General features: G+C 36.5%; 1 protein-coding gene across 10 annotated transcripts in view; it reads right to left on the bottom strand.

The window, feature by feature from the left end:
• The window catches only part of ANKS1B (ankyrin repeat and sterile alpha motif domain containing 1B), a 432033-nt gene that overhangs the window by 334239 nt on the left and 78332 nt on the right, over positions 1-19462 (bottom strand). For 9 of the 10 annotated variants that reach the window (XM_051612894.1, XM_051612912.1, XM_051612951.1 and 6 more), the window contains exons 7-8: positions 15376-15486; positions 12320-12495 (exon numbers count right to left, since the gene is read on the bottom strand). In XM_051612894.1, the coding sequence (XP_051468854.1) occupies positions 12320-12495; positions 15376-15486 (287 nt within the window). The remainder of the gene's footprint in view (positions 1-12319; positions 12496-15375; positions 15487-19462) is intronic. The other variant, XM_051612932.1, reaches the window with a different exon arrangement.

The raw sequence follows: 19462 nt of genomic DNA, 5'->3' as shown, positions 1-19462 counted from the left end.
TAGCAAATCACTAGTAGTTTGCCATATTGTCATCTAAGTACTAAATATATTATAAAACCAATGCAGTAGAATAGCTGACAATCAGTTGACACATCTTGACAGGCAAGTCAGTGTGATATAGAAGCTGAAGATCAGTCAAATTGTAATCTACCTTTGGATCTCAGTAAAACATGCAAGAGCTCAGACTTTTTTACAGGTATTAGAAAAAACAATCACACCCACTAACCCCAGAGAAGATGCCGAATACTATCAACTGGACAACAGTTCTCAAGGAAGCCTGAAGTAGAATTCAAAATCATCCTCACTAGGCAGGCAAAGGTTTTGCTATGGCTGGTAGGAAAACCTGCCAGCATGAAGCTCACATACTGCAAGCTATAGCTTTTTCCTGACTTATGGAATTACAACAGTGATTTCACTGCAGTCCTCTTAATAACCAAAACTAACAGAAAATTTAGGAGAGTGGTTGGTCTTCCAGTGTTAGTTCATCTGTACAGTTCTTTTTGTCTGTGGTAGATTCAGCACAGCACATACAAATCTACCGCAATACAAGAACACCTATATGTTGCTTTCCAGACATACTCCTAGGTAGCTGAAGACCTAATACTTAAATTATTTCTTCAGCCAGTCATCACATAGTGTCTTAAAGGTCCTATAAAATACAAATAAAGAAGCCAGTCAGTAACATGCCTATAACTCCTAAGTAACACTATATTTCTTATGAAGTACCTATGGCTAAATAAGTGATCTGTTAAAAATACTGAGATTCATTAAAGGAAGCACCACTTTGGACAGAGGAAAGGACAAGGTGGTAAATATTCCAATACCCATAAGGAATCAACTATTAATAATTAATAGAAAGATAAGCATAGGAATAAAACATTTTTACATTTTTCTATTATTTTTGTCTAAGATTGACAGGCAGTGCTGAAGCTGCCTCTTTGAAGGCTGTTAAGAGTTCGTATTCCAGAGGTATTGGGCAGAGCACCAATATCAACAGAAACAATAGCAGTAGTATTAATAGAAACTGCTCAGTCTCAAATAACTACTGAAGCAAAGAAAATTAAAGACCCTCCTCTGAGAAGTATCCCTCATAGCACTAAACTGAAACATGTAATAAGTTTATGAAGGACAGATGCCAAGCGAAAAAAAATACAGATTATAAAAAATTATGTAAATCATTCAACTCTTACATCCATCTGGAAAAGTAAAGAAACTAGTGTAAATGCATGCATGGTCGAGTAACTCTGTTCTTTGCTTCTAATCTCAGTTTAAAAACTAATACCACTGAATTCAGTCTAGAGTTGCCAAGTTCACAGCAAAGCTAAGGGATGCATTTATAGCACACTGTTGATCTGTATTAATTTCATGGGGAAACTTTTCTAATGTATAGTAAAAATTAGGCAGTTGTCCTTTAAATTCGTAACTACTCCTGACACTGTATTTTATAGAGGTAGAAGAATCTGCCATTTGTTTTCTACTTGCTGACCTTATTCAAAAGGACTGAAAAAATCTGCCAACACAGTGCAATGACATGAGTGGTCAACTGCTATAAGACTTAAGGACAAAAATACTTAATCTTTTTTATATGTCAGTTATAAAATAAATGTGCTTGCTGCTGTTAGGATAGAATAAAAACAAAATTAGGCAAGTAATCCAAACAAGTTGCCCAGCGTTCTAATTTCAGCTACTAAACAATTTGTTTAGAAAGCATTCTTTTGTATTAGCTTGTCATGGGTGGTCATTTATCCAAGTGAAATATGGCAGAATATTTACCATTAATATAACTTGTTTACCTCTTATTAAGAGGAAGAAGGGAAATTGGAAATGCTGCTGCTAAGTACCTACTTATTCAACTGCAAAAGAATCATAGAATACAATATAGCCAAACCATACATTTACACTTATCTCCATCCTTTAATGGATCCTGCAGGGGTTCACTAGCTCTAATGGATTAGTAGGCTCTATAAAATTATGATAAAATTATAAATAAAATTATGAAAAATAATAAAATTTTGTAAAATAAAATTTTGATAAAATTATGATGTTCCACTCACTACAGAAAACAACTGAGAGGCATATCCATATGGTTCTCACTGTTCTCATGCATTTCCTATCAGATGGTGATCATCAGGTTTTACTGCCAGTTCCAAGCTTAATAATTTTTTTCTTACACTAACGGAGTAGACAGTGTTGTCTCTAGGAATATACAAAAGATATTTTCAGATTTCTTTTCTTCCTCTACTGTTTTCTACCTACTGTTGAGAAGGTAGATCACTCATTTATTCTTAGGCCAATATGTATTAAAACCACAATCAAACCTGCACTGGTGACTGCTGACAGCAGTGATAGAATTTTAGAAATATTACAGAAATACCTCTGCAACATGCAGAAACATAACAAGCTAAAAAATTCTAGAATGTTGTATAACTTGTCTAAGATTGCAGGATAGAAAATAGTACATTTTAAAGCACTCTTTCTTCTTTCCTTATTAACTCAGTTATCTTCCCCCTAGGGTAAATATCTACATACGACTGTGAAAAATAAATCTCCCACATATTCAAGTTCTGGTTTTGTACAAACTATCAAAACTAATTCTAAGATTGCAAAGTTATATTTTAATTTCTGAAAACATAATACTACTTAAGTATTACAGAAGTCCTCTGTATTCCTTGTAGATCTCATACATAGTTACATACTCAAACACAATAAACCAAGTAGGTTAGTGAAGCTTCACAAACATTTCTAAATCCTTAATGTTATCATTGCTTATATCATTGCCACTACACTGAAGTCCAGCATCTATCTTTGGGGCACCCTGCCTAGCCTCTAACTGCTGTTCCAGAGCACCACAACTTCCCAAATCCTTTGTCACATCTGCCAGCCCCATGTAGATATCTCAACTGCTGACCAGAAGGGCACTAGATGGCTATGTTTACGCAACTGACTTGAGGGCTTATGGTGGGATTCAGCTGCCAAGCACAGGCATCAAGTGTCATTTTCAGTACTAAAGGGTAGATACTGATACAATCACTCCCCCTGAAGGCACGGCTGAGACCACATCAGCCCCATTGCAAAAGGCACCTGGCACATCCACAGTGACTTGAAATCCTTAATGCAGCTGGATCCAACCCTTGGAATTTCAGCACCCCTAACTGGTGGTACTCTGATCAAATAGGGAGCATATTAAAAGAATCAAGGAAGAACATGATGAAAATAACTTTTTTTTTCCTCCTGTGAAGGAGAAGATGCAAACCTGATTCTGGCTGAAACACTGAAGAAAAGCCTTAGGAGAGGTGAAACCCAAGTAAAGGTCAGGCAGGAGTCCATGAGAGATTTTTGGCAGACCTCTCTGGAAGGTCAGGGATTGAGGGAAACATCTCTGGTGTCTGCTATCCTGGCAATAGCAACCAGTTTTCTGAACTATTTGGCTTTGTAATAATACGACAAAGAGAGAGTTGAGGTTAATATTGCAATATGACCTCCCTGGGTAGACATCTCATGGTAATATCTTCTCTTTCTGTTCTTCAGAAGTGACTGAAATGGTGTCAGAAGAATCTAAATTAAGTTGGAGATTGTAGCTTAAAAAGTGGACATTGTGTAATTCACTTCCGTGCACTCACAGGATGATGGACACTGAGGATATGGAAGAAATGGAAAGGACAACTTCTCTGCTATGCAAGACTGGCAATAGTATCCACAATGGCACAGGCAAACACAAAAAACCCACAAAAACCCCGAAAGAAATAATGGCACAAACAAGGGTGAAAAAGGTTGTTCTCTAAAGCACTGAACAACACACAAAAATACATTTAATTAGAGCAAATATACTTCATATTGGGAAAGACTTGGAATATTTTTTTATTAATTATTTGGAATTATTTCAAGATCAGGGCTGATAGAGCCCTCAGATCCTGGCTAATCCTGTTAAGATTAGTAGATTTCTTTGGTATTCATCTAAGTATAACAAAACAGAGGTTAGTCTTCAATTTACATATGTGCTCATTACTACAACATATGACAGTCTCTGACTAAAACGATCCTTGTGAGAAAAAAAAGAGCAAAAATCTACTGTGCTTGATTTAATATAACATAGCTGTCCAACAGCATTCTTGAGTAGATAAAAATATTATGAATCATTTCCAGAGCACCCCGAATTTACATACAGCTTTATAGGCGTAACGACAAACAAGGTCTTTGATCTGAAAAGCTTGTATTATAATTATTTTATATGGAAAAAAAGGTTACACTCATATCTGAGATCCTTATGTAAAAGAGATTTAGCTAAGCTGAAAGAGTCCATAGCAGGGCAAGTGGTTGGTAGCACGGCAAGATTTACATACAAAATAAACTTGAAAATGCAAGTATTACCTAGTCATGAAAAAGAAAGTTTCAAGAAAGAATAAGCCTGAAGTATGGCAAGTTATGGAGAGTGTGCACAAACTAGTTCCTGTTTTATACTCTGTCAGATTTTACTGCATAAGAATAAATGGAAGCATACACTTTACCAAAAAAAAAAAAAAAAAGAAAAAGGAACTGCCTGTACAACCAGCACATGCTTTGCAAAACACAGTAATATAGGGTCATTGTGGTACATGATGTGACAAATTGGAGCAAAGGGATGAGATGCATTTACAATTCACCAGTGCAAGCCAAACACATAACAGCATTCAGAGAGACTGGTTTGTTTGTAAGTTATTTTGCTGCAAGTATCTGATGGTCAAGGAATCTGCCACACACATACGGAATTAGACAGACAAGTTAAAAATTCCAAAAGGTCATTCTAGTGAAAAAGGAGAAGGTACTTTTTAACACAGATTACATGAACTGGTGGCTTGACCAGCACCTTCCCCTAGGTATACTTTACTCCATGTAGTTTAAGTCATGCTTAGTGTTGTCATGTTTTTGTATTTTATATTCTTAAAGAAGCGCTGACTGTCTCACAGGATGCATCTATGTGTGCTGGAAGACTGTCTTGCAATACTTCTACCAGATCTCAGCAGCAGGGAGCTGCAGGCCAATTTAGCTGGCTGTGAAGCAAATTATTGTGTGAGCATGCCACACAGCTGCTGTCAGGATACCTCTACCACAGAAATCTTTACAACACTGTACTGAAGCACAGTGTAACCTATAGATAAAAAAAAAACAACCTATTTTAGCAAGTGTAGAAAGGTTAGGAAAGGATACACTAAAAATGTCTGGACTTCTCTTGCCTAGATAAATTAGCTAAGAGAAGGAACAAAAATTCATATGAAGTTGGTATATTTCACTCTGCTCCTTTGTAACAATCACCTCATGTTTAGAGATAATTTAGAAATAATTTTGTGAAGTAGCTTATAGCAAACATATTATTCTATACTGACCAAGTGGATGTTTGCTACTCAGTGTCACACTATAAATGCCTAAAGACAAAAATAATAGCAACAATAGTTCTTCTCAGTGGGAAATACCACTGTGTGCCTTAGAAACTGGGACTAACAGATGGGTTTTAGTTGGGTGGTAGCTTTTAAAAACAATTTTTCAAGTTATATAATCTTCAGAGAGTGGGTAGACTTTTGCCACAAGGGAATCTTAAAACATAAGGTTTATGTATCCTGGGAGAGATGTCCTTCATAATTTTATTTCCCACAGAAATAGAGTCAGTATTTGCTTGTAAAATGAGGTTCATAACTGAACTAGGTCTAAGAGTTAAAGTACAATATAGCACAAAATTACTGCAATGTCAAAATTTAGCAATGCATAAATTATCTATTACTATTATAAAAGGGGAATTCAGTAACACAACAATATTCCAAACACTAACCCTCAGTACAATTATCTTTTTTTCTTACCACCACAAATTCTGCAAAATTCAAGGGAGCTGCAATATCAAGTTAAATAAATATTGCTATATTAAATTATTTAAAATTTCTTGGTTTCTCTCCATGGAGACCCAAACAATCAGGTCTGATTGTCTTACTATTCCCTAATGAATAAGTAAATCAAATTGTTCTTGAATGTGTTTTTAATGTATCCTAATTAGTCAGCCATTGTACATAACTCTGGTTTGCTTATCATTGTCATGTGGAATTTTGTCTCACTCTCTCAATAATGCCTTTATGCAAGTGTATGATATTGTTATAGGCTACCACTTTTGATCCAAGGCAGTAAACATTTTACTCCAGTACATTTGTTCCTTGTAGACATCATAAGATTTCAGACCAATCATTAGCTATTTAAATGTTGTGTAAAAAAAAAAAAAAAATCAGCACTACTCATTAATATTTTTACCTCAGTGTTTTTCAACAAATTCCAGTGTTTATTACCTTGTAAAAGGGGAAAAAAAAGTATGTGAGCTTTTCATTAAAAATCATTTTTCTTTGCCTTAAAGAAATAAGAATAACTGACTTCCAAAGGACCAAGCATAAAATGTATTTACCATTAATATATTCATTCTTAACCATCTTCTTTCAAAAACACAATTCTATCCTTTCAAATCTCCTCTTAGACACAAATCAAACATGATCATAGTTTTACTGCCTTTATATACCCTCATCTTCTTGATTTTCTGATGCAAGAGCAAAAAGCAAATCTATTTGAATATGTGGCATCACTGTTTTCAACAATGTTAATAGAAGATGATTTAAAGTTTTATTTTGTTTTATTTTTCACTCTCTTAATACATGTAAGTATCAACTTCCTTTTCTGAATGACAGAAGCAATCAGAAATTGACATTTCTATGCCTGTGATGAAAACCCAAGCTTTTCCCTGAGACTACACAGAACCTTTCTTCATGTTTAAATTTAAATTACTGCTGCCAGCCTTTATTATCAATTATATAACCACAGAAAAATTAATTAGATATACTGCTGCCACTTCTGTGAAATCCCTCTGTAGTGCAGTCAGTATAATTCTACATGTTTTTACTATCTTCAATTTTATTCTGTAAGAAAAAAAAAAAAAAGGGCATCTTATAAGTTTCTCAGTATCTATTCTAGGCAATTAAGTAAATTCCTTTAATGTATACCCGGCTGTTAACAGCACAAAAGCACTTTCAGGAACTACATCATCTTTAATCTAAAGTCATGTCACATACCCAAGGACAGCAAGAGACTGAATTTGCACTTGCAAATCAATAATGTAGTTTTTGTACTAGGCTTCTGAAGGCAATAGCATAAATGTAAAAGCAAACACTGCAAGCAACCACCTACTACACAAGATTAAAGGGGACTGATCTGAAGAAAATACTTCAATTTAGAGCTTCAGTTTTATCAAGTGTTTATGGCAGATTTTTATTATTTTGAAATTAGTTTTAGTTTAAAAATTCTCATGATGTTCTAAGTGAAAAGAAAACAGCACTTCTCAAAATCATTCTTGAGGAAGGATTGGAAATATATAATAAATTTTTGAACACAGAATGATAAAAACCTCTTTTAAGAGTCAATTTGAAGAAAAAATCATTAAAATAAATTATCAAATTTATGATAGGAAAAGATAGCTATGTATTGCATCCAATATAGACATCTTGCAAATAGAAATATATACTCATATACACATATGGAAGTGCAGAAGTTCTTAATACCCCATTTTTTTGTGTTGCAATCTCAGGCTGTCCAAAGCAAATTAAAAGTAACATCATTCTCTGGTATCCACAGGAACTTTTCTTACATGGGCATAAAGCCTATATCTCTCTTTTCTGTCTTTAAGTAAGAACACAATGAACAAATACATTGCAACCAATCCAGCACATTTCTAGCTTCAATATTACATTCAGAATAATTTGTTCTCACATGAATATACACACAGGAACCTCAAGCCTGACAAGAAATCGGCAATGATTTAGTTTGTACTGCAAGGGCAGAGTAATATAAATTAAAGCAATTTACTTGCAGGAGCTCAAGAAGATTCCTCACAATATACACACTGACATTCTTCGGTTCATTTTCCTTACACACTTTATTTTTGTAGATCCCTGCTTTGCAAGTTACGTCTATTTAAATTTTCTTACTTGCTCTTGAATTCACAGATTGTTTGATATACACTTGATGTGTAACCTCTAAACTTAGCCCCGATATTTTAGTTTGTAGTTTAAACGTAAACCATGATGTTCAATAAATTTTCCTCTTGTAAAAATTACAGGTGGATTTTTTAAAGCAATTTGCACTATCAACTGTGTAAAAAATGCATGGCTTTAATGCAGCAATGAAAAAGATTGGAAAACTCTCATAAAATGGCTGCTTTTGTTCTTGAAATTACTGAGCCAGACTGCCATCTATTGGAAAATATTTTTTTTTTTAATTATACTTAAAAAATAAAACCAAACCACCCTGAAACTACTGTAAGGTATTGTCAAAAGCTGATTTTGCTAGCAGTTATACTTAAGACAGCTTAGTTTTTAACATGAAACCCTTAAGTTAACTAATACGATAAAGGATTCTACTACATCTTTTTCCACTGCATATTTTCTGGAACAAGTTTTGAAGCACAGCTCCTTTCCTGACTTGCTGAACAATCAAATCCTAGTTATTTGGAGTGGAAGTTTTGCACTTAGGAAAGAGTAAAACTGCAGTATGTCAGCACTGAACCATGCATGAGAATAAAGCTTTCCCAGCTACCAGGGCTTTCTATGCCTTTGCATGCACAGGGGAACTACAGAGCATATTCAAATCATGATGACTAAAATGGGGTGGAAGAAAGGCAGAAATGAACTGGGAGTAAAAATCTATGAATCCAGCATCAACCCAACACAGCATACAAACATTTCAGAAAAATTAGGAATGCCAACTAAAGTGGAACTCTCTCTGAAGCAGCATAATAGCCCGCATTTCCAGTGGCAAAATTATGGTCAATATGGCCTTTAACTTTGTGGAGACAACAAACAGGGCATTGTCTGATAGTTTATAATATACATGACTGGTGAAGATGGACTCAGAAACATTTAACTGATATTTTACATCACAGCTCATAAAAAACATAGCCAGAGTTGCAAAATCAAGCACTGAAATTAAGATTTCAGTGTAGCTTTAACCTGAATTTCTTGACTCATTATAATGTACTCTTCACACAAAAGATCACATTAACTTATTCTCATCTGACTTTGTGCTATTCAGTAAACAAGCATTCACAATTTTCATCCTCTTCATTACCTGCTCTCCTCATTCAGGAAGCTAACACAGTCTGCTTTTCAGGAACCTAGAAATTTTCCAGGTTTCCCTTTAAGCGTTTGAAATGCATGTGTGCTATGAGGACACGTTTACTCATCTCCAGATCCATTCCTATTCACATCTACACTGTGGTGTCTTTTCTTATTCTCTTTGCTTTTACTTACTGCTTCATTGCACCCCCACCCTCACAGATGTTAATGCCTTCCAGTCCCTAATATCCTGCCCTTCGATTTTCCTATTAACCTCTTCCACATTCTGAGGAAACTTAAGAGTCAATACAGATCTGACTAGTAATTTGGAATTAAGGTGACTAAACTTTCATCCAGAAAGTTTCTTCAGTTTCACCTAACCTGAGAGCTGCGCAAACTCTGCTTCCTATTTTAATTTAAAATAAGTACATAAACCTCTGGTTGTGATAATACTTTACATCACACCTCACACACCTAGTCAACAGAAACATATCAAGGAATAAAATGCATAGCGTTTTCAATGAAAAACTTGATAAAAAAAGGAAGTCCATTAGTCCAGACATACCAGAACAACTTGCTAAGAGGTTGGCGAGCTGTCTAATAATTCAGCAAATGTGAAGAACGTATTCAGTTCTGTTCTTGGCCTACTAGAGTTCCAACAGTTTCTTCAAAACAAAATGTGGTATTTTACACAGGTGCTCTATCACTGAGCAACAAACAACAGAAGACACCTGAGGCCAGAAAAGGAACAGAATTTGCTAGTTAATAGGGACTCCTAAGTTCCGCTCTCAGGATTGCACTGGTGTTTTTCCTGTGGTTGTAAAATCTAGAAAGACTACTGGAAGGGATCAACTGGAGGCTGATGCTCAATAATTTTATTTGGGAGACTACAAATGCGATGTTAAAAGCCACCCGTATGCCATAGAGAGAACTGAACCCCTCTCTTCCACTTTCCAGACAAAGACTTTTGCTATAAGGTTACCATATTAAAACAGGCATCCCCACTACCCTTACACAAAACAAAACCAGGCCATTTCAAACAAAAGAGGATGGCATTCAAGGAAGAATTCGAGGCTGTAGACCCTAGATAGACAGACATTCCTTTCTGCAGTCCTGAATCAGTCTATACCTTATTTAGCCAGAGCAGCACCACAGCTGATTTGGCCCTCCTCAAAAGAGCCAGCTGCTTGAAAACAGTTTTTAAATGCAATCTACTTCCTGATGCTTCCTCTCTTTCACACGACCATGTTAGCCTCAGGAGCTCGCTCCTGATGCGCCTTACTCTAAGTTTTTTACCTACAAGCTACGGTTCAATGCAGAAATTCCCTAGTCTTGGCCTCCTATTTCTCTGAAAAATAGAATTAGTAAAAAAATTCAAATGTCTCCTGGCAGCCAGTTCCTTTGCAGAATCTCCCTAAGAGTCACAGAGTGTCAGCGCTTGGGTTTTGAAACTTGTTCAGATCACTGGACTACAGAATTTGAAAAGCTTGCACCAGTCATCATCTCTGGAAACATTTGTCCAGGAAATGGCATCATCTGACATATTACAAGGGACCTGGCTCTTCCATCTCTTCAGAGATCATATTGGCACAGTCAAAAATTAGTAACAGAGAAGACCCCACTTAGTATATTGAGATTTTTTACAAAAGCTTCCCAAGGATGAGAAGACTAATGTCAGAAGAATCTCTAAGAATCTCTCTCTTCAATAGATATCCAAGGAATTTATTTCTGACTCTCCATATCTATATATGTCTCCACTTCTCTTTCTCTCTGTATCCCCACATTCACATACATGAATACTCATTTAAGTTTCTTCAATCATCACCCTACTTGTCACACTTCCTCCATCACGATGCTTGCAGGTCCTGCACCCAGAGTAGTTTGGCAGCACTCACCTTCATACCCATTTTCAGAGCTAAACAAATCTCTTCATCTTAGTGCTTCTTCCTGATTACTCTTTGATGGCTCCTTACAGCACATGTAGGTTTTCATATGACCCATGCACTACAGAGGGAGTCTACACACCAAGGGAAGGCCACATGCTGCCAAAACGAAAGGCAGTGTGTCAAAACTTCCCTGATGCAAGGCAGCCAGACTGAAAATACTGAGTGGCCTTAAAACACTTAAAACCCAAAATGGATGTTTTAGAATAAACAGGAAAATCCCACATCACAGCAAATAGTACTCTCCATATAGGCCCGTGTAGTTGTGTTTACTCTAAATACAGAAAAACATCAGCAATATGTATAAAAATGCTTAAATGGGATCAATACCTTGTTCAGACTGACTTCAATATGGATTACGTACATAGTAATTCAAACATCTAGAAGGGCTTTACAAAAGTATCTACTGCATTTTAGGACAGCTAACCATCTTTGTAAATCTCAGTCTGTCCCCATATATTGAAATAATTGAAATACTGAGAACATAGAAGTCCTTGCCATTTTTCACCACATAAGAGAGCATAATTTTTCTTAACTTATAGGCAACACTAATTGAAATTTAGCACTTAGCATTTTCCTTCTGTTCTGTGCTTTATTCCCTGGGCAATCCCATTTACTTACGTAGTGAGAAAGATAATTCAATTTTTTTTAAAAATAAATATATAAATAAATAAAGGCTGGTTACGATACACATCAAAAAAGAATCTTTGAACACTTCATTATTACTAATCCTGTGAATAAAGTAATATCTTCAACTGTAGTTGGAAATCACTGAAAATCACAACTGCAATTTTCAGTATTAGAGACTCACTAATACCATTAGGCTATTGGGAAAGCTATATATAGTAATAAAATGTAGAAAAGTCATAAATGAAGATGCTTAGCTGCTTCTTTTAGGGGGAGCACTTCTGATCAGATTCTGCAAGCATTTATTCTTTGATATAGCATTGAGCTTACTGATTTCAATTGATTTCTCAAAAAAAACCACAACCCTATTGTTGCACTACCCCTGCTAAAAGGAGCAATTAACCTGAACTTTTAGTTATATTAATGCTGCCATAAAAAGCCATTCTGAGGTGTGGGAAGCAAAATCTTTGTAAAATACAGGGAACATAAAACCTGTAAGGAAAACATGCCTTTTAAAAAAAAAAAACAGACAGATAAATGTATTATAATGTGTTACTTCTGCACTATTTCTTTCTTTAATGTGAAACAAATAAAGCAGATATAACTGAATATATTGTCTTTGTATCCCATCTTACTTACTATGTTAAGCTTGGTTTGGCTTCCATTGGTCATAAGTTCTTCCTCTGAGACTTTACTAAAATTGTCCAGATAATGGTCTGATATTGTACGAGACAGATCTTCAAAAGAGTATTCCTTTTCTTGACACAATTTGATTTCATCTAAGAGCTTTGATAATTCTCCAGTCACAGCTTCACCTTTAAAAACAGACACACCATTAGTCAATCATTAGAATACCAGGGGTAATTTATGCCTAAAAAGGAAATGCACATTCTTTGAATTTTATTGAGTATCTGTTATCTTCCATGCCTTATCATCTAAATAGTGATCTTCATGCATAATTATCCCCTAAAAAAAAATGGCATCTCATTCCAGAATAGGAATCACTGTAGGTAATTAAATACTTCTGCATTCCCTTATACCTTGCATTTAATTAGGATAAATTTCAATATATACTTATCCTTTCTCTGCTTCCTAACTCTGAAAATTGGCTAGAAATAGCAAATATCCCAGAATGGATTAATCCAGGAAAGGAAAGTTTCTACAAACATACAAAATCAGTGTCCCATACTCTGCATTGTGTTAATGTTTGCTGCTGTGATCAATTAATGCACTATGTAGGTTCCATAAACTGTAATTAGGTTGGAACAGTTTTCAGGAATGCACATCTGTCCCATCAAAGTAGCTATATTTTGTAAACAATTTCTTGCTTCCTTTCCCAGGATTAAAAGGAATGGTGGAAGGATATACCGGGCAAAACCCACAAGTTTAAAAAATTCCTCCTTACAGCAGTCTACCAGAAACCCATGTTTAGTGCTTTCTGCACCTGTGTTTCATGTTTTCTGCTTAATTTATTAAATTATTAGGTTAAGAAATCTACCAAAATACTAAGACAATGGGTTCTGTATGTCTATGCCAACTGTGGGCCACTGCTAGAAGTACTACTAGTAGTAAGTATTAGAATCACACCGAGTACTACCCTTTTGCAAATAGCTCATTGGCAGCAGCAAGATTGCTGCAGAGTAAAAAGCAACTTGTTATGAACAGCTGCATTAGGGTCTGATAATCTATTGCATGTGTAACACAGCTACCTTCAGTAACAGCAATGAAGGCCAAGTTTTTCAAGGGGCAAAAAAGAAACCCTTTCTCATTACTAGGTTTACAAGAGTCATATTGTTGCCAGCTATAGTCCTTAGACTTGTTAAAATACAAAATTTATTCTATTTTAGTTCATCTTTGGGAAAAAAAAATGCTGAAAAGGAAAACCAGAGTGAGCATATTAAGCTCAGAATACATAAATGCACAAGTGTAAATTCATGTAACTGAAGAAGCTGTGGTTAAGATTGTATCTGCTTGGTCTAGAGCTCTTTTTGTGTCATATTTCTTCCTAGTCACTGTTTGTTATCTTAGGCAAACATAAATAACCTAAAAATATTTTTAGAATTACAACTGTGGCCAGTTATGACTGAAATTTTCCAAGCCAAAAACATTTTTTCTGCAAAAATAGAAAGCAAAATCCCTAAATATTAGTAACTATTCTAAAAACCATGATAAAGTGCCCTAAAAAAGAAACAGACTACGGTTTCTTACAGATTTATGTTCATAATCCCATTGTCTCCTACATATGGCCTGCAATATTTCTTACTGGGCAAGAATGAGTTCTGTGTGACAAAACTGGAAGTGCAAGGGTGCTGACTGACCTGAAAGTATACACTCAGTAGCTGGTTGATTGCTGCCAGGACAAAGACATAAAAGACAAATATTGCCTATTTCTTTCAGTGCAGGTACTAATTAAGGTCTCTCCCCTCTATCTAGCTATGGATTTTCATGACAGTCACTGAAAGGTAGCTGATACTACTATCCCTCTTCTAAATTTGTTTTAAATTATTTGAAATTAGATTGTCAGAGAATGGCAGATGGATGGGAAGCATAATCAAGTACAATTTCTTTACTGTAGAATCAAATTACACAATGGACAAGCAAAAGCCAGATAGCACATTTTACAGTATTTATGCCTTGAAAGTGGAAACAAGGCATGTGAGATCATGACCTTATTGTTAAGAAATAAAACATACTTCAAAAATATTTACTACTCAGTTTTGAGACAGACATTTCCATTGCACAGGGCAGTTGACTTTATGATTTTACTAATCTCAGAGGAGCTACTTATCTTCATATACCACATGCCTGCTAAGTACCCCAATGGGAAACATGAATGGAACCAGAGCATTTGTTTACTATCACCACAAAGATTATAATCTTGTGGGCAGCAGTAAACTCAGTTTTCTCAAGAATGAAAACTTCCCCTGTAAAAGGTGTTTAAAAAAACCAAACCAAACCAACAACCCAAAAAAACAAAACCAAAAACAAACCCATGAAACAAAAACAAAAAAAAGAGGCTTAGTTATTTGCCAGCAGTCAATTAAATTTACTTTGGATGATTAGAGAAGGCAGAAGTCAGGTTTGGAAGAAGCAGGACGACACCACACTTCGGAAATGCGAAATTTAAGTGGCTGTGGTGTGTAAAGGGTGAATCCAAGTGCAAGATGAAAACACATGCACACAACAGTGATAGTCACAGCATATGAAAAATATGCTAGAAGATAAAAAGGAGTACACACAATTGTTGAAAGAGGCATCCAAACGTAATACAATCAGAAGAGGTACTCACTTGGAAAGCTAAAGCAAATTCAATCCTTAACATGAACAATGTCTGCAGACTACTTTGATGTATCTAATAACCTTTTGTTTTACTTAAGGATATTACAAAATATATTACAAAGTGTTTAAGGTCAGATAAATTAAAAATATCTAAGGTCAAATAATATAATACATTATAATCCATCACTGACTTGTCCTTTCTGAGAGTACACATCTTTGCTTTCTTATATGACATGGATTACAGTGTATGCAGTCCAGACAGATAATTCATCGTGGAAAATCACTTCTCAATATCAATAACTTCCTTAATCTCTCTTGTTTATTTTGTGTGTTCGTATGCATGTGTTAGCAATATAATTTTAATATTAAAGAGAAGTTCAGTACAGCTTCTGTATGCACAGAGTACAAGTATTTACTTTTAGCCTTTGGAGATGGAGGAACTTCTGGGGACAAAACGCAAGACTGATGTTCTGAGCATTCCAGTGGGCGTTCCTCTGAAATACTTGCATTTCCTGTTTCCATATACTCTGCAATTTAAAGATACACATACACTTAAACTCCTGTATTAAAAGGGGTTTACTCCAATCAAAATTATATTTGCTACTTCTTTTTTCATTAAAGCCTTTCCCATTTTTTATATCACAACCTTGCAATGATTCATAAACACTGCTGCAAAGCAATCATTTATTGAAAGTATTATAAAACACTATCATGGCCAGTTCTTAGTTCTTAGGGTGCATTAGAAAGGGTGTGGTTAGTCGGTCAAGAGAGGTTCTCCTCCCCCTCTATTCTGCATTGGCGAGGCCGCATCTGGAGTATTGTGTCCAGTTCTGGACCCCTCAGTTCAAGAAGGACAGGGAACTGCTGGAAAGAGTCCAGCGCAGAGCCACAAAGATGATTAAGGGAGTGGAACATCTCCCTTATAAGGAAAGGCTGAGGGAGCTGGGTCTCTTTAGCTTGGAGAAAAGGAGGCTGAGGGGTGACCTCATCAATGTTTACAAATATGTAAGGGGTGAGTGTCAGGGAGATGGAGTTAGGCTCTTCTCAGTGTTGACCAGTGATAGGACAAGGGGTAATGGGTGTAAATTGGAGCATAGGAGGTTCAAGGTGAATATCTGAAAAATTTTTTTTACTGTGAGAGTGACAGAGCACTGGAACAGGCTGCCCAGAGAGGTTGTGGAGTCTCCTTCACTGGAGACATTCAAAACCCACCTGGATGCGTTCCTATGTGATGTACTCTAGGTGACCCTGCTCTGGCAGGGGGGTTGGACTAGATGATCTTTCGAGGTCCCTTCCAACCCCTAGGATTCTATGATTCTATAATTCTTTCATCTGCTGACACTGCTGCAGAAATCTCATTTTAGGAGTAATGAGTTGTGTTGTGTTCTTCCTGTCTTCTTGAAATCTCTCTGTAACTGTTCCATTATATTATTACTGTTGAATGATTCAAAAGTTTAGTTAAAAATAGAAGTCTAAAACACAGTGCTGTAAAGTTCCTGAGCTTTTCCTCTTAAAATTTTTGGTAACAGAGAGTAACCACAATAGTACTTATTGCAACAAGCACAAAAACTACAATAACTGCTTTAATCAGTGTCACACTGAAGGACTAAAGAGTTTCTGGGAAGTGAAATCACCTTGATTTAATTTCTAATGTCTACAATGCACTTGTTTAGCTTGCTGTTTTTCCTGATTAAATAACAAATCCCAAACCCCAAATACAATCTGTGATAAGATAAACATGTGAGAAAATGAAATTGGAAGTGGCAGAGAACAGCTCACAGTTTCAGAATACTTTGCAAGTTGTCAGGTTTTTATAAAGAATGTATGATTTGGAAATGTCAGATATTAAGTCTGATGGCTGGCAATGGTCCCTTGGATAATCTGTCATATATTTCTTCATATGAAAGAGGCACTTCATTTTTGTGTGTGTTTTTTTGGGGCTGTGTGTGTGTAGTGCTGCAAGCAAGCAAGATCTGGGAGTCCTGGTAGACAGTAAATTATCCATGAGCCAGTAATGTGCCCTTGCCACCAAGAGGGCAAATGGAATCCTGGGGTGCATAAGGAAGAGTGTGGCCAGAAGGTCAAGAGTGGTCATCCTCCTCCTCTATTCTGCTCTGCTCTGGTGGGGCCACATCTGGAATACTGTGTTCAGTTCTGGGCTCCCCAATTCAAGAGAGATGGGGAACTACTAGAGAGGGACCAGTGGAGGTCAACAAAGATGACTGGGGGATTGGAGCATCTCCATGATGAGAGAGCTGGGATTCTTTAGCCTGGAGAAGAAGGCTTAGAGGAGACCTTATTAATGGCTACAAATATCTAAAGGCTGGGTGCAAGGAGGATGGAGCTAGACTCTTCAGTAGTTCCCAGTGACAGGATGAGGAGCAATGGGCACAAGCTGGAACATAGGAAGTCCTATTTAAATATGAGAAAGAACTTCTTTATAGTGAGGGGGACAGAGCACTGGAACAGGCTGCCCAGGGTGGTTGTGGAGTCTCCGTCTCTGGAGATATTCAGAACCCACCTGGATGCAGTCCTGAGTAATGTGCTCTAAGTGATTCTGCTTTAGTAGGGGAGTTGGATTAATGATCTTTAGAGGTCCCTTCCAACTCTGACAATTCTGTAATTCTGTGATTCTGTGAAGAGACCATGAGAAAACAAGCAGCTTGATAAAAAGCTCTGGAATGTTTTCCAGCTCTGTCAGCTATCTTATTTGTCAAGTTAATGTGCAAGATGGAAGAAAAATAAAAAGGAAGCTAGACCCAAAGAAAAATAAAAGAAAAAAGCAAATATTTTCAGGCATGAGTTTTTTTTATTATTGTGCAACCATCCAAAAGTAAACATAAAATTAAGTTCTACCAGGTGTGAGTGTTGAAATTATTGCATCAGTACAGATGTTATTAGGAAATGCAGGGGAAATTGTGAAGGACTTTAACCTTGCTGTCCATTATTCATGTAAGACTGCGGTTTTAAAATAATACTCTAATTTTATTCTTTGTCAGACTCCATTTTCAGACCAATGCACTTACCTGGAGGTTAGTTCTGAGGAGGAAATTCCAAGCTCAACTTAAGTCTCATATATACTTACCTTAGAAACTGCAGAGATCCTTCCAGAAAATCTCTACAAAAGGCTCAGCACAAGGCATGGTGCAAAGGTTTATAACAGGCCAACAGTGTACCATTCTTCTAAGAATGCAACTTTTAAAACTTTGTCCTTCTAGGGGACTTCTACTTCTAACTTGGTTTTAAACTACTGAAAATTCTACCTGATATGTACAAGACAAGTAAAGACATGCACTCAGTTGTGAGAGGCTTGTAGTTAAAGCACCCACTTAGCCACATCAATGAAACAGACACAAAACAGGCCATCTATGTCAAGAGCCAAAGTATGTCAGCAAATTAATTGTATGCACATGCAGCCGGGTAGAAATCAATTTACACAGCCTGCCCAAATGTACTGAAAAATATTATAATGTCACCTTCAGCTGTTCTGACTATGGTTTACTTGAGAGGCTTCTCTGGTTTCTATAATTTGCCTCAAAAAAAACAAAACAAAAACAAAAACCCCAAAACAAACAACAAACCAAGCATAGTCTATTATAGCACTTAATGACTAGAAGAGTTTTCCCAACTGTGGTCTGAGTTCAGAGAAAAGCCTGTCATTCCTACAATAGAGGAGAGTAAATGCTGTTTTGGACATGACCTGTCAGATTCGTAACAGTGTCTTCACCAGCTTACTGTCATCCTGTTCCATGTTTCAAAGACATAACTAGCTGTCATGACTAGCATGCAAGGAGTGAAGGAAGCATACATTAATACACCCTTCCAAGATGTTTCCTCACCATGATGCTTTGGGAAAAGTGCAGTATTTTACTTCTGTTGACACAAATGGCAGATTACATTTCAGTGAGGATTAATACTAATAATCTCAAAAACTTTTGTTTGCTAAGCATTCTTTTCTACATTTACCTGATTTTAACATAGCCACACTCAATCTAAATAGGTCATGTGCACAAAAAACAATAGCATACAAGTGGTGGCATAGCAGTAGAAATAAGATCAGCGGGGAGCATGCACTCAAGAAGGTAACAAGGACAGGAGAGTTCAAAGTGATGGAACTCCCACTCTTTCTGTTTCTCTAACACTGGTTAGGCCAAAGCCAAGCAGAAGGGAAAGCATTAGCAAGTCCGTAGGGAAACACAGCTGCCTCTCCCCAGAGTTGCCAGAGCCAGCAAGGCCAGCCAGAAAGAGAACATGGCCCAATTCAGCTGGAGCTGCTGCTGCTGAACTTCCAGGAGCAGTAAAAACTCAGGCTGTAGAGCACAGGTAGCTTTAACTTAATCTCCTCCAGGTCCTAATTCCTCAGAGAGGTGAGAGGGTCAAGATTTTTGCCTTATTATAAACCTTAGCTTTTAGATTAATGGCTACATTAGTCTCAGAGTACTTAATATTTTTCTTTTTAAATGGGGGGGGGGGGGGGGGGGGGGGGGAAAGCAGGGGGCCCTA

This window comes from Apus apus, chromosome 1, assembly GCF_020740795.1.
Source record: "Apus apus isolate bApuApu2 chromosome 1, bApuApu2.pri.cur, whole genome shotgun sequence".
Lineage (NCBI taxonomy): Eukaryota > Metazoa > Chordata > Aves > Apodiformes > Apodidae > Apus > Apus apus.
The sequence above is the reverse complement of the archived record's forward strand: the minus strand, read 5'-3'. Positions and strand labels throughout refer to the sequence as shown.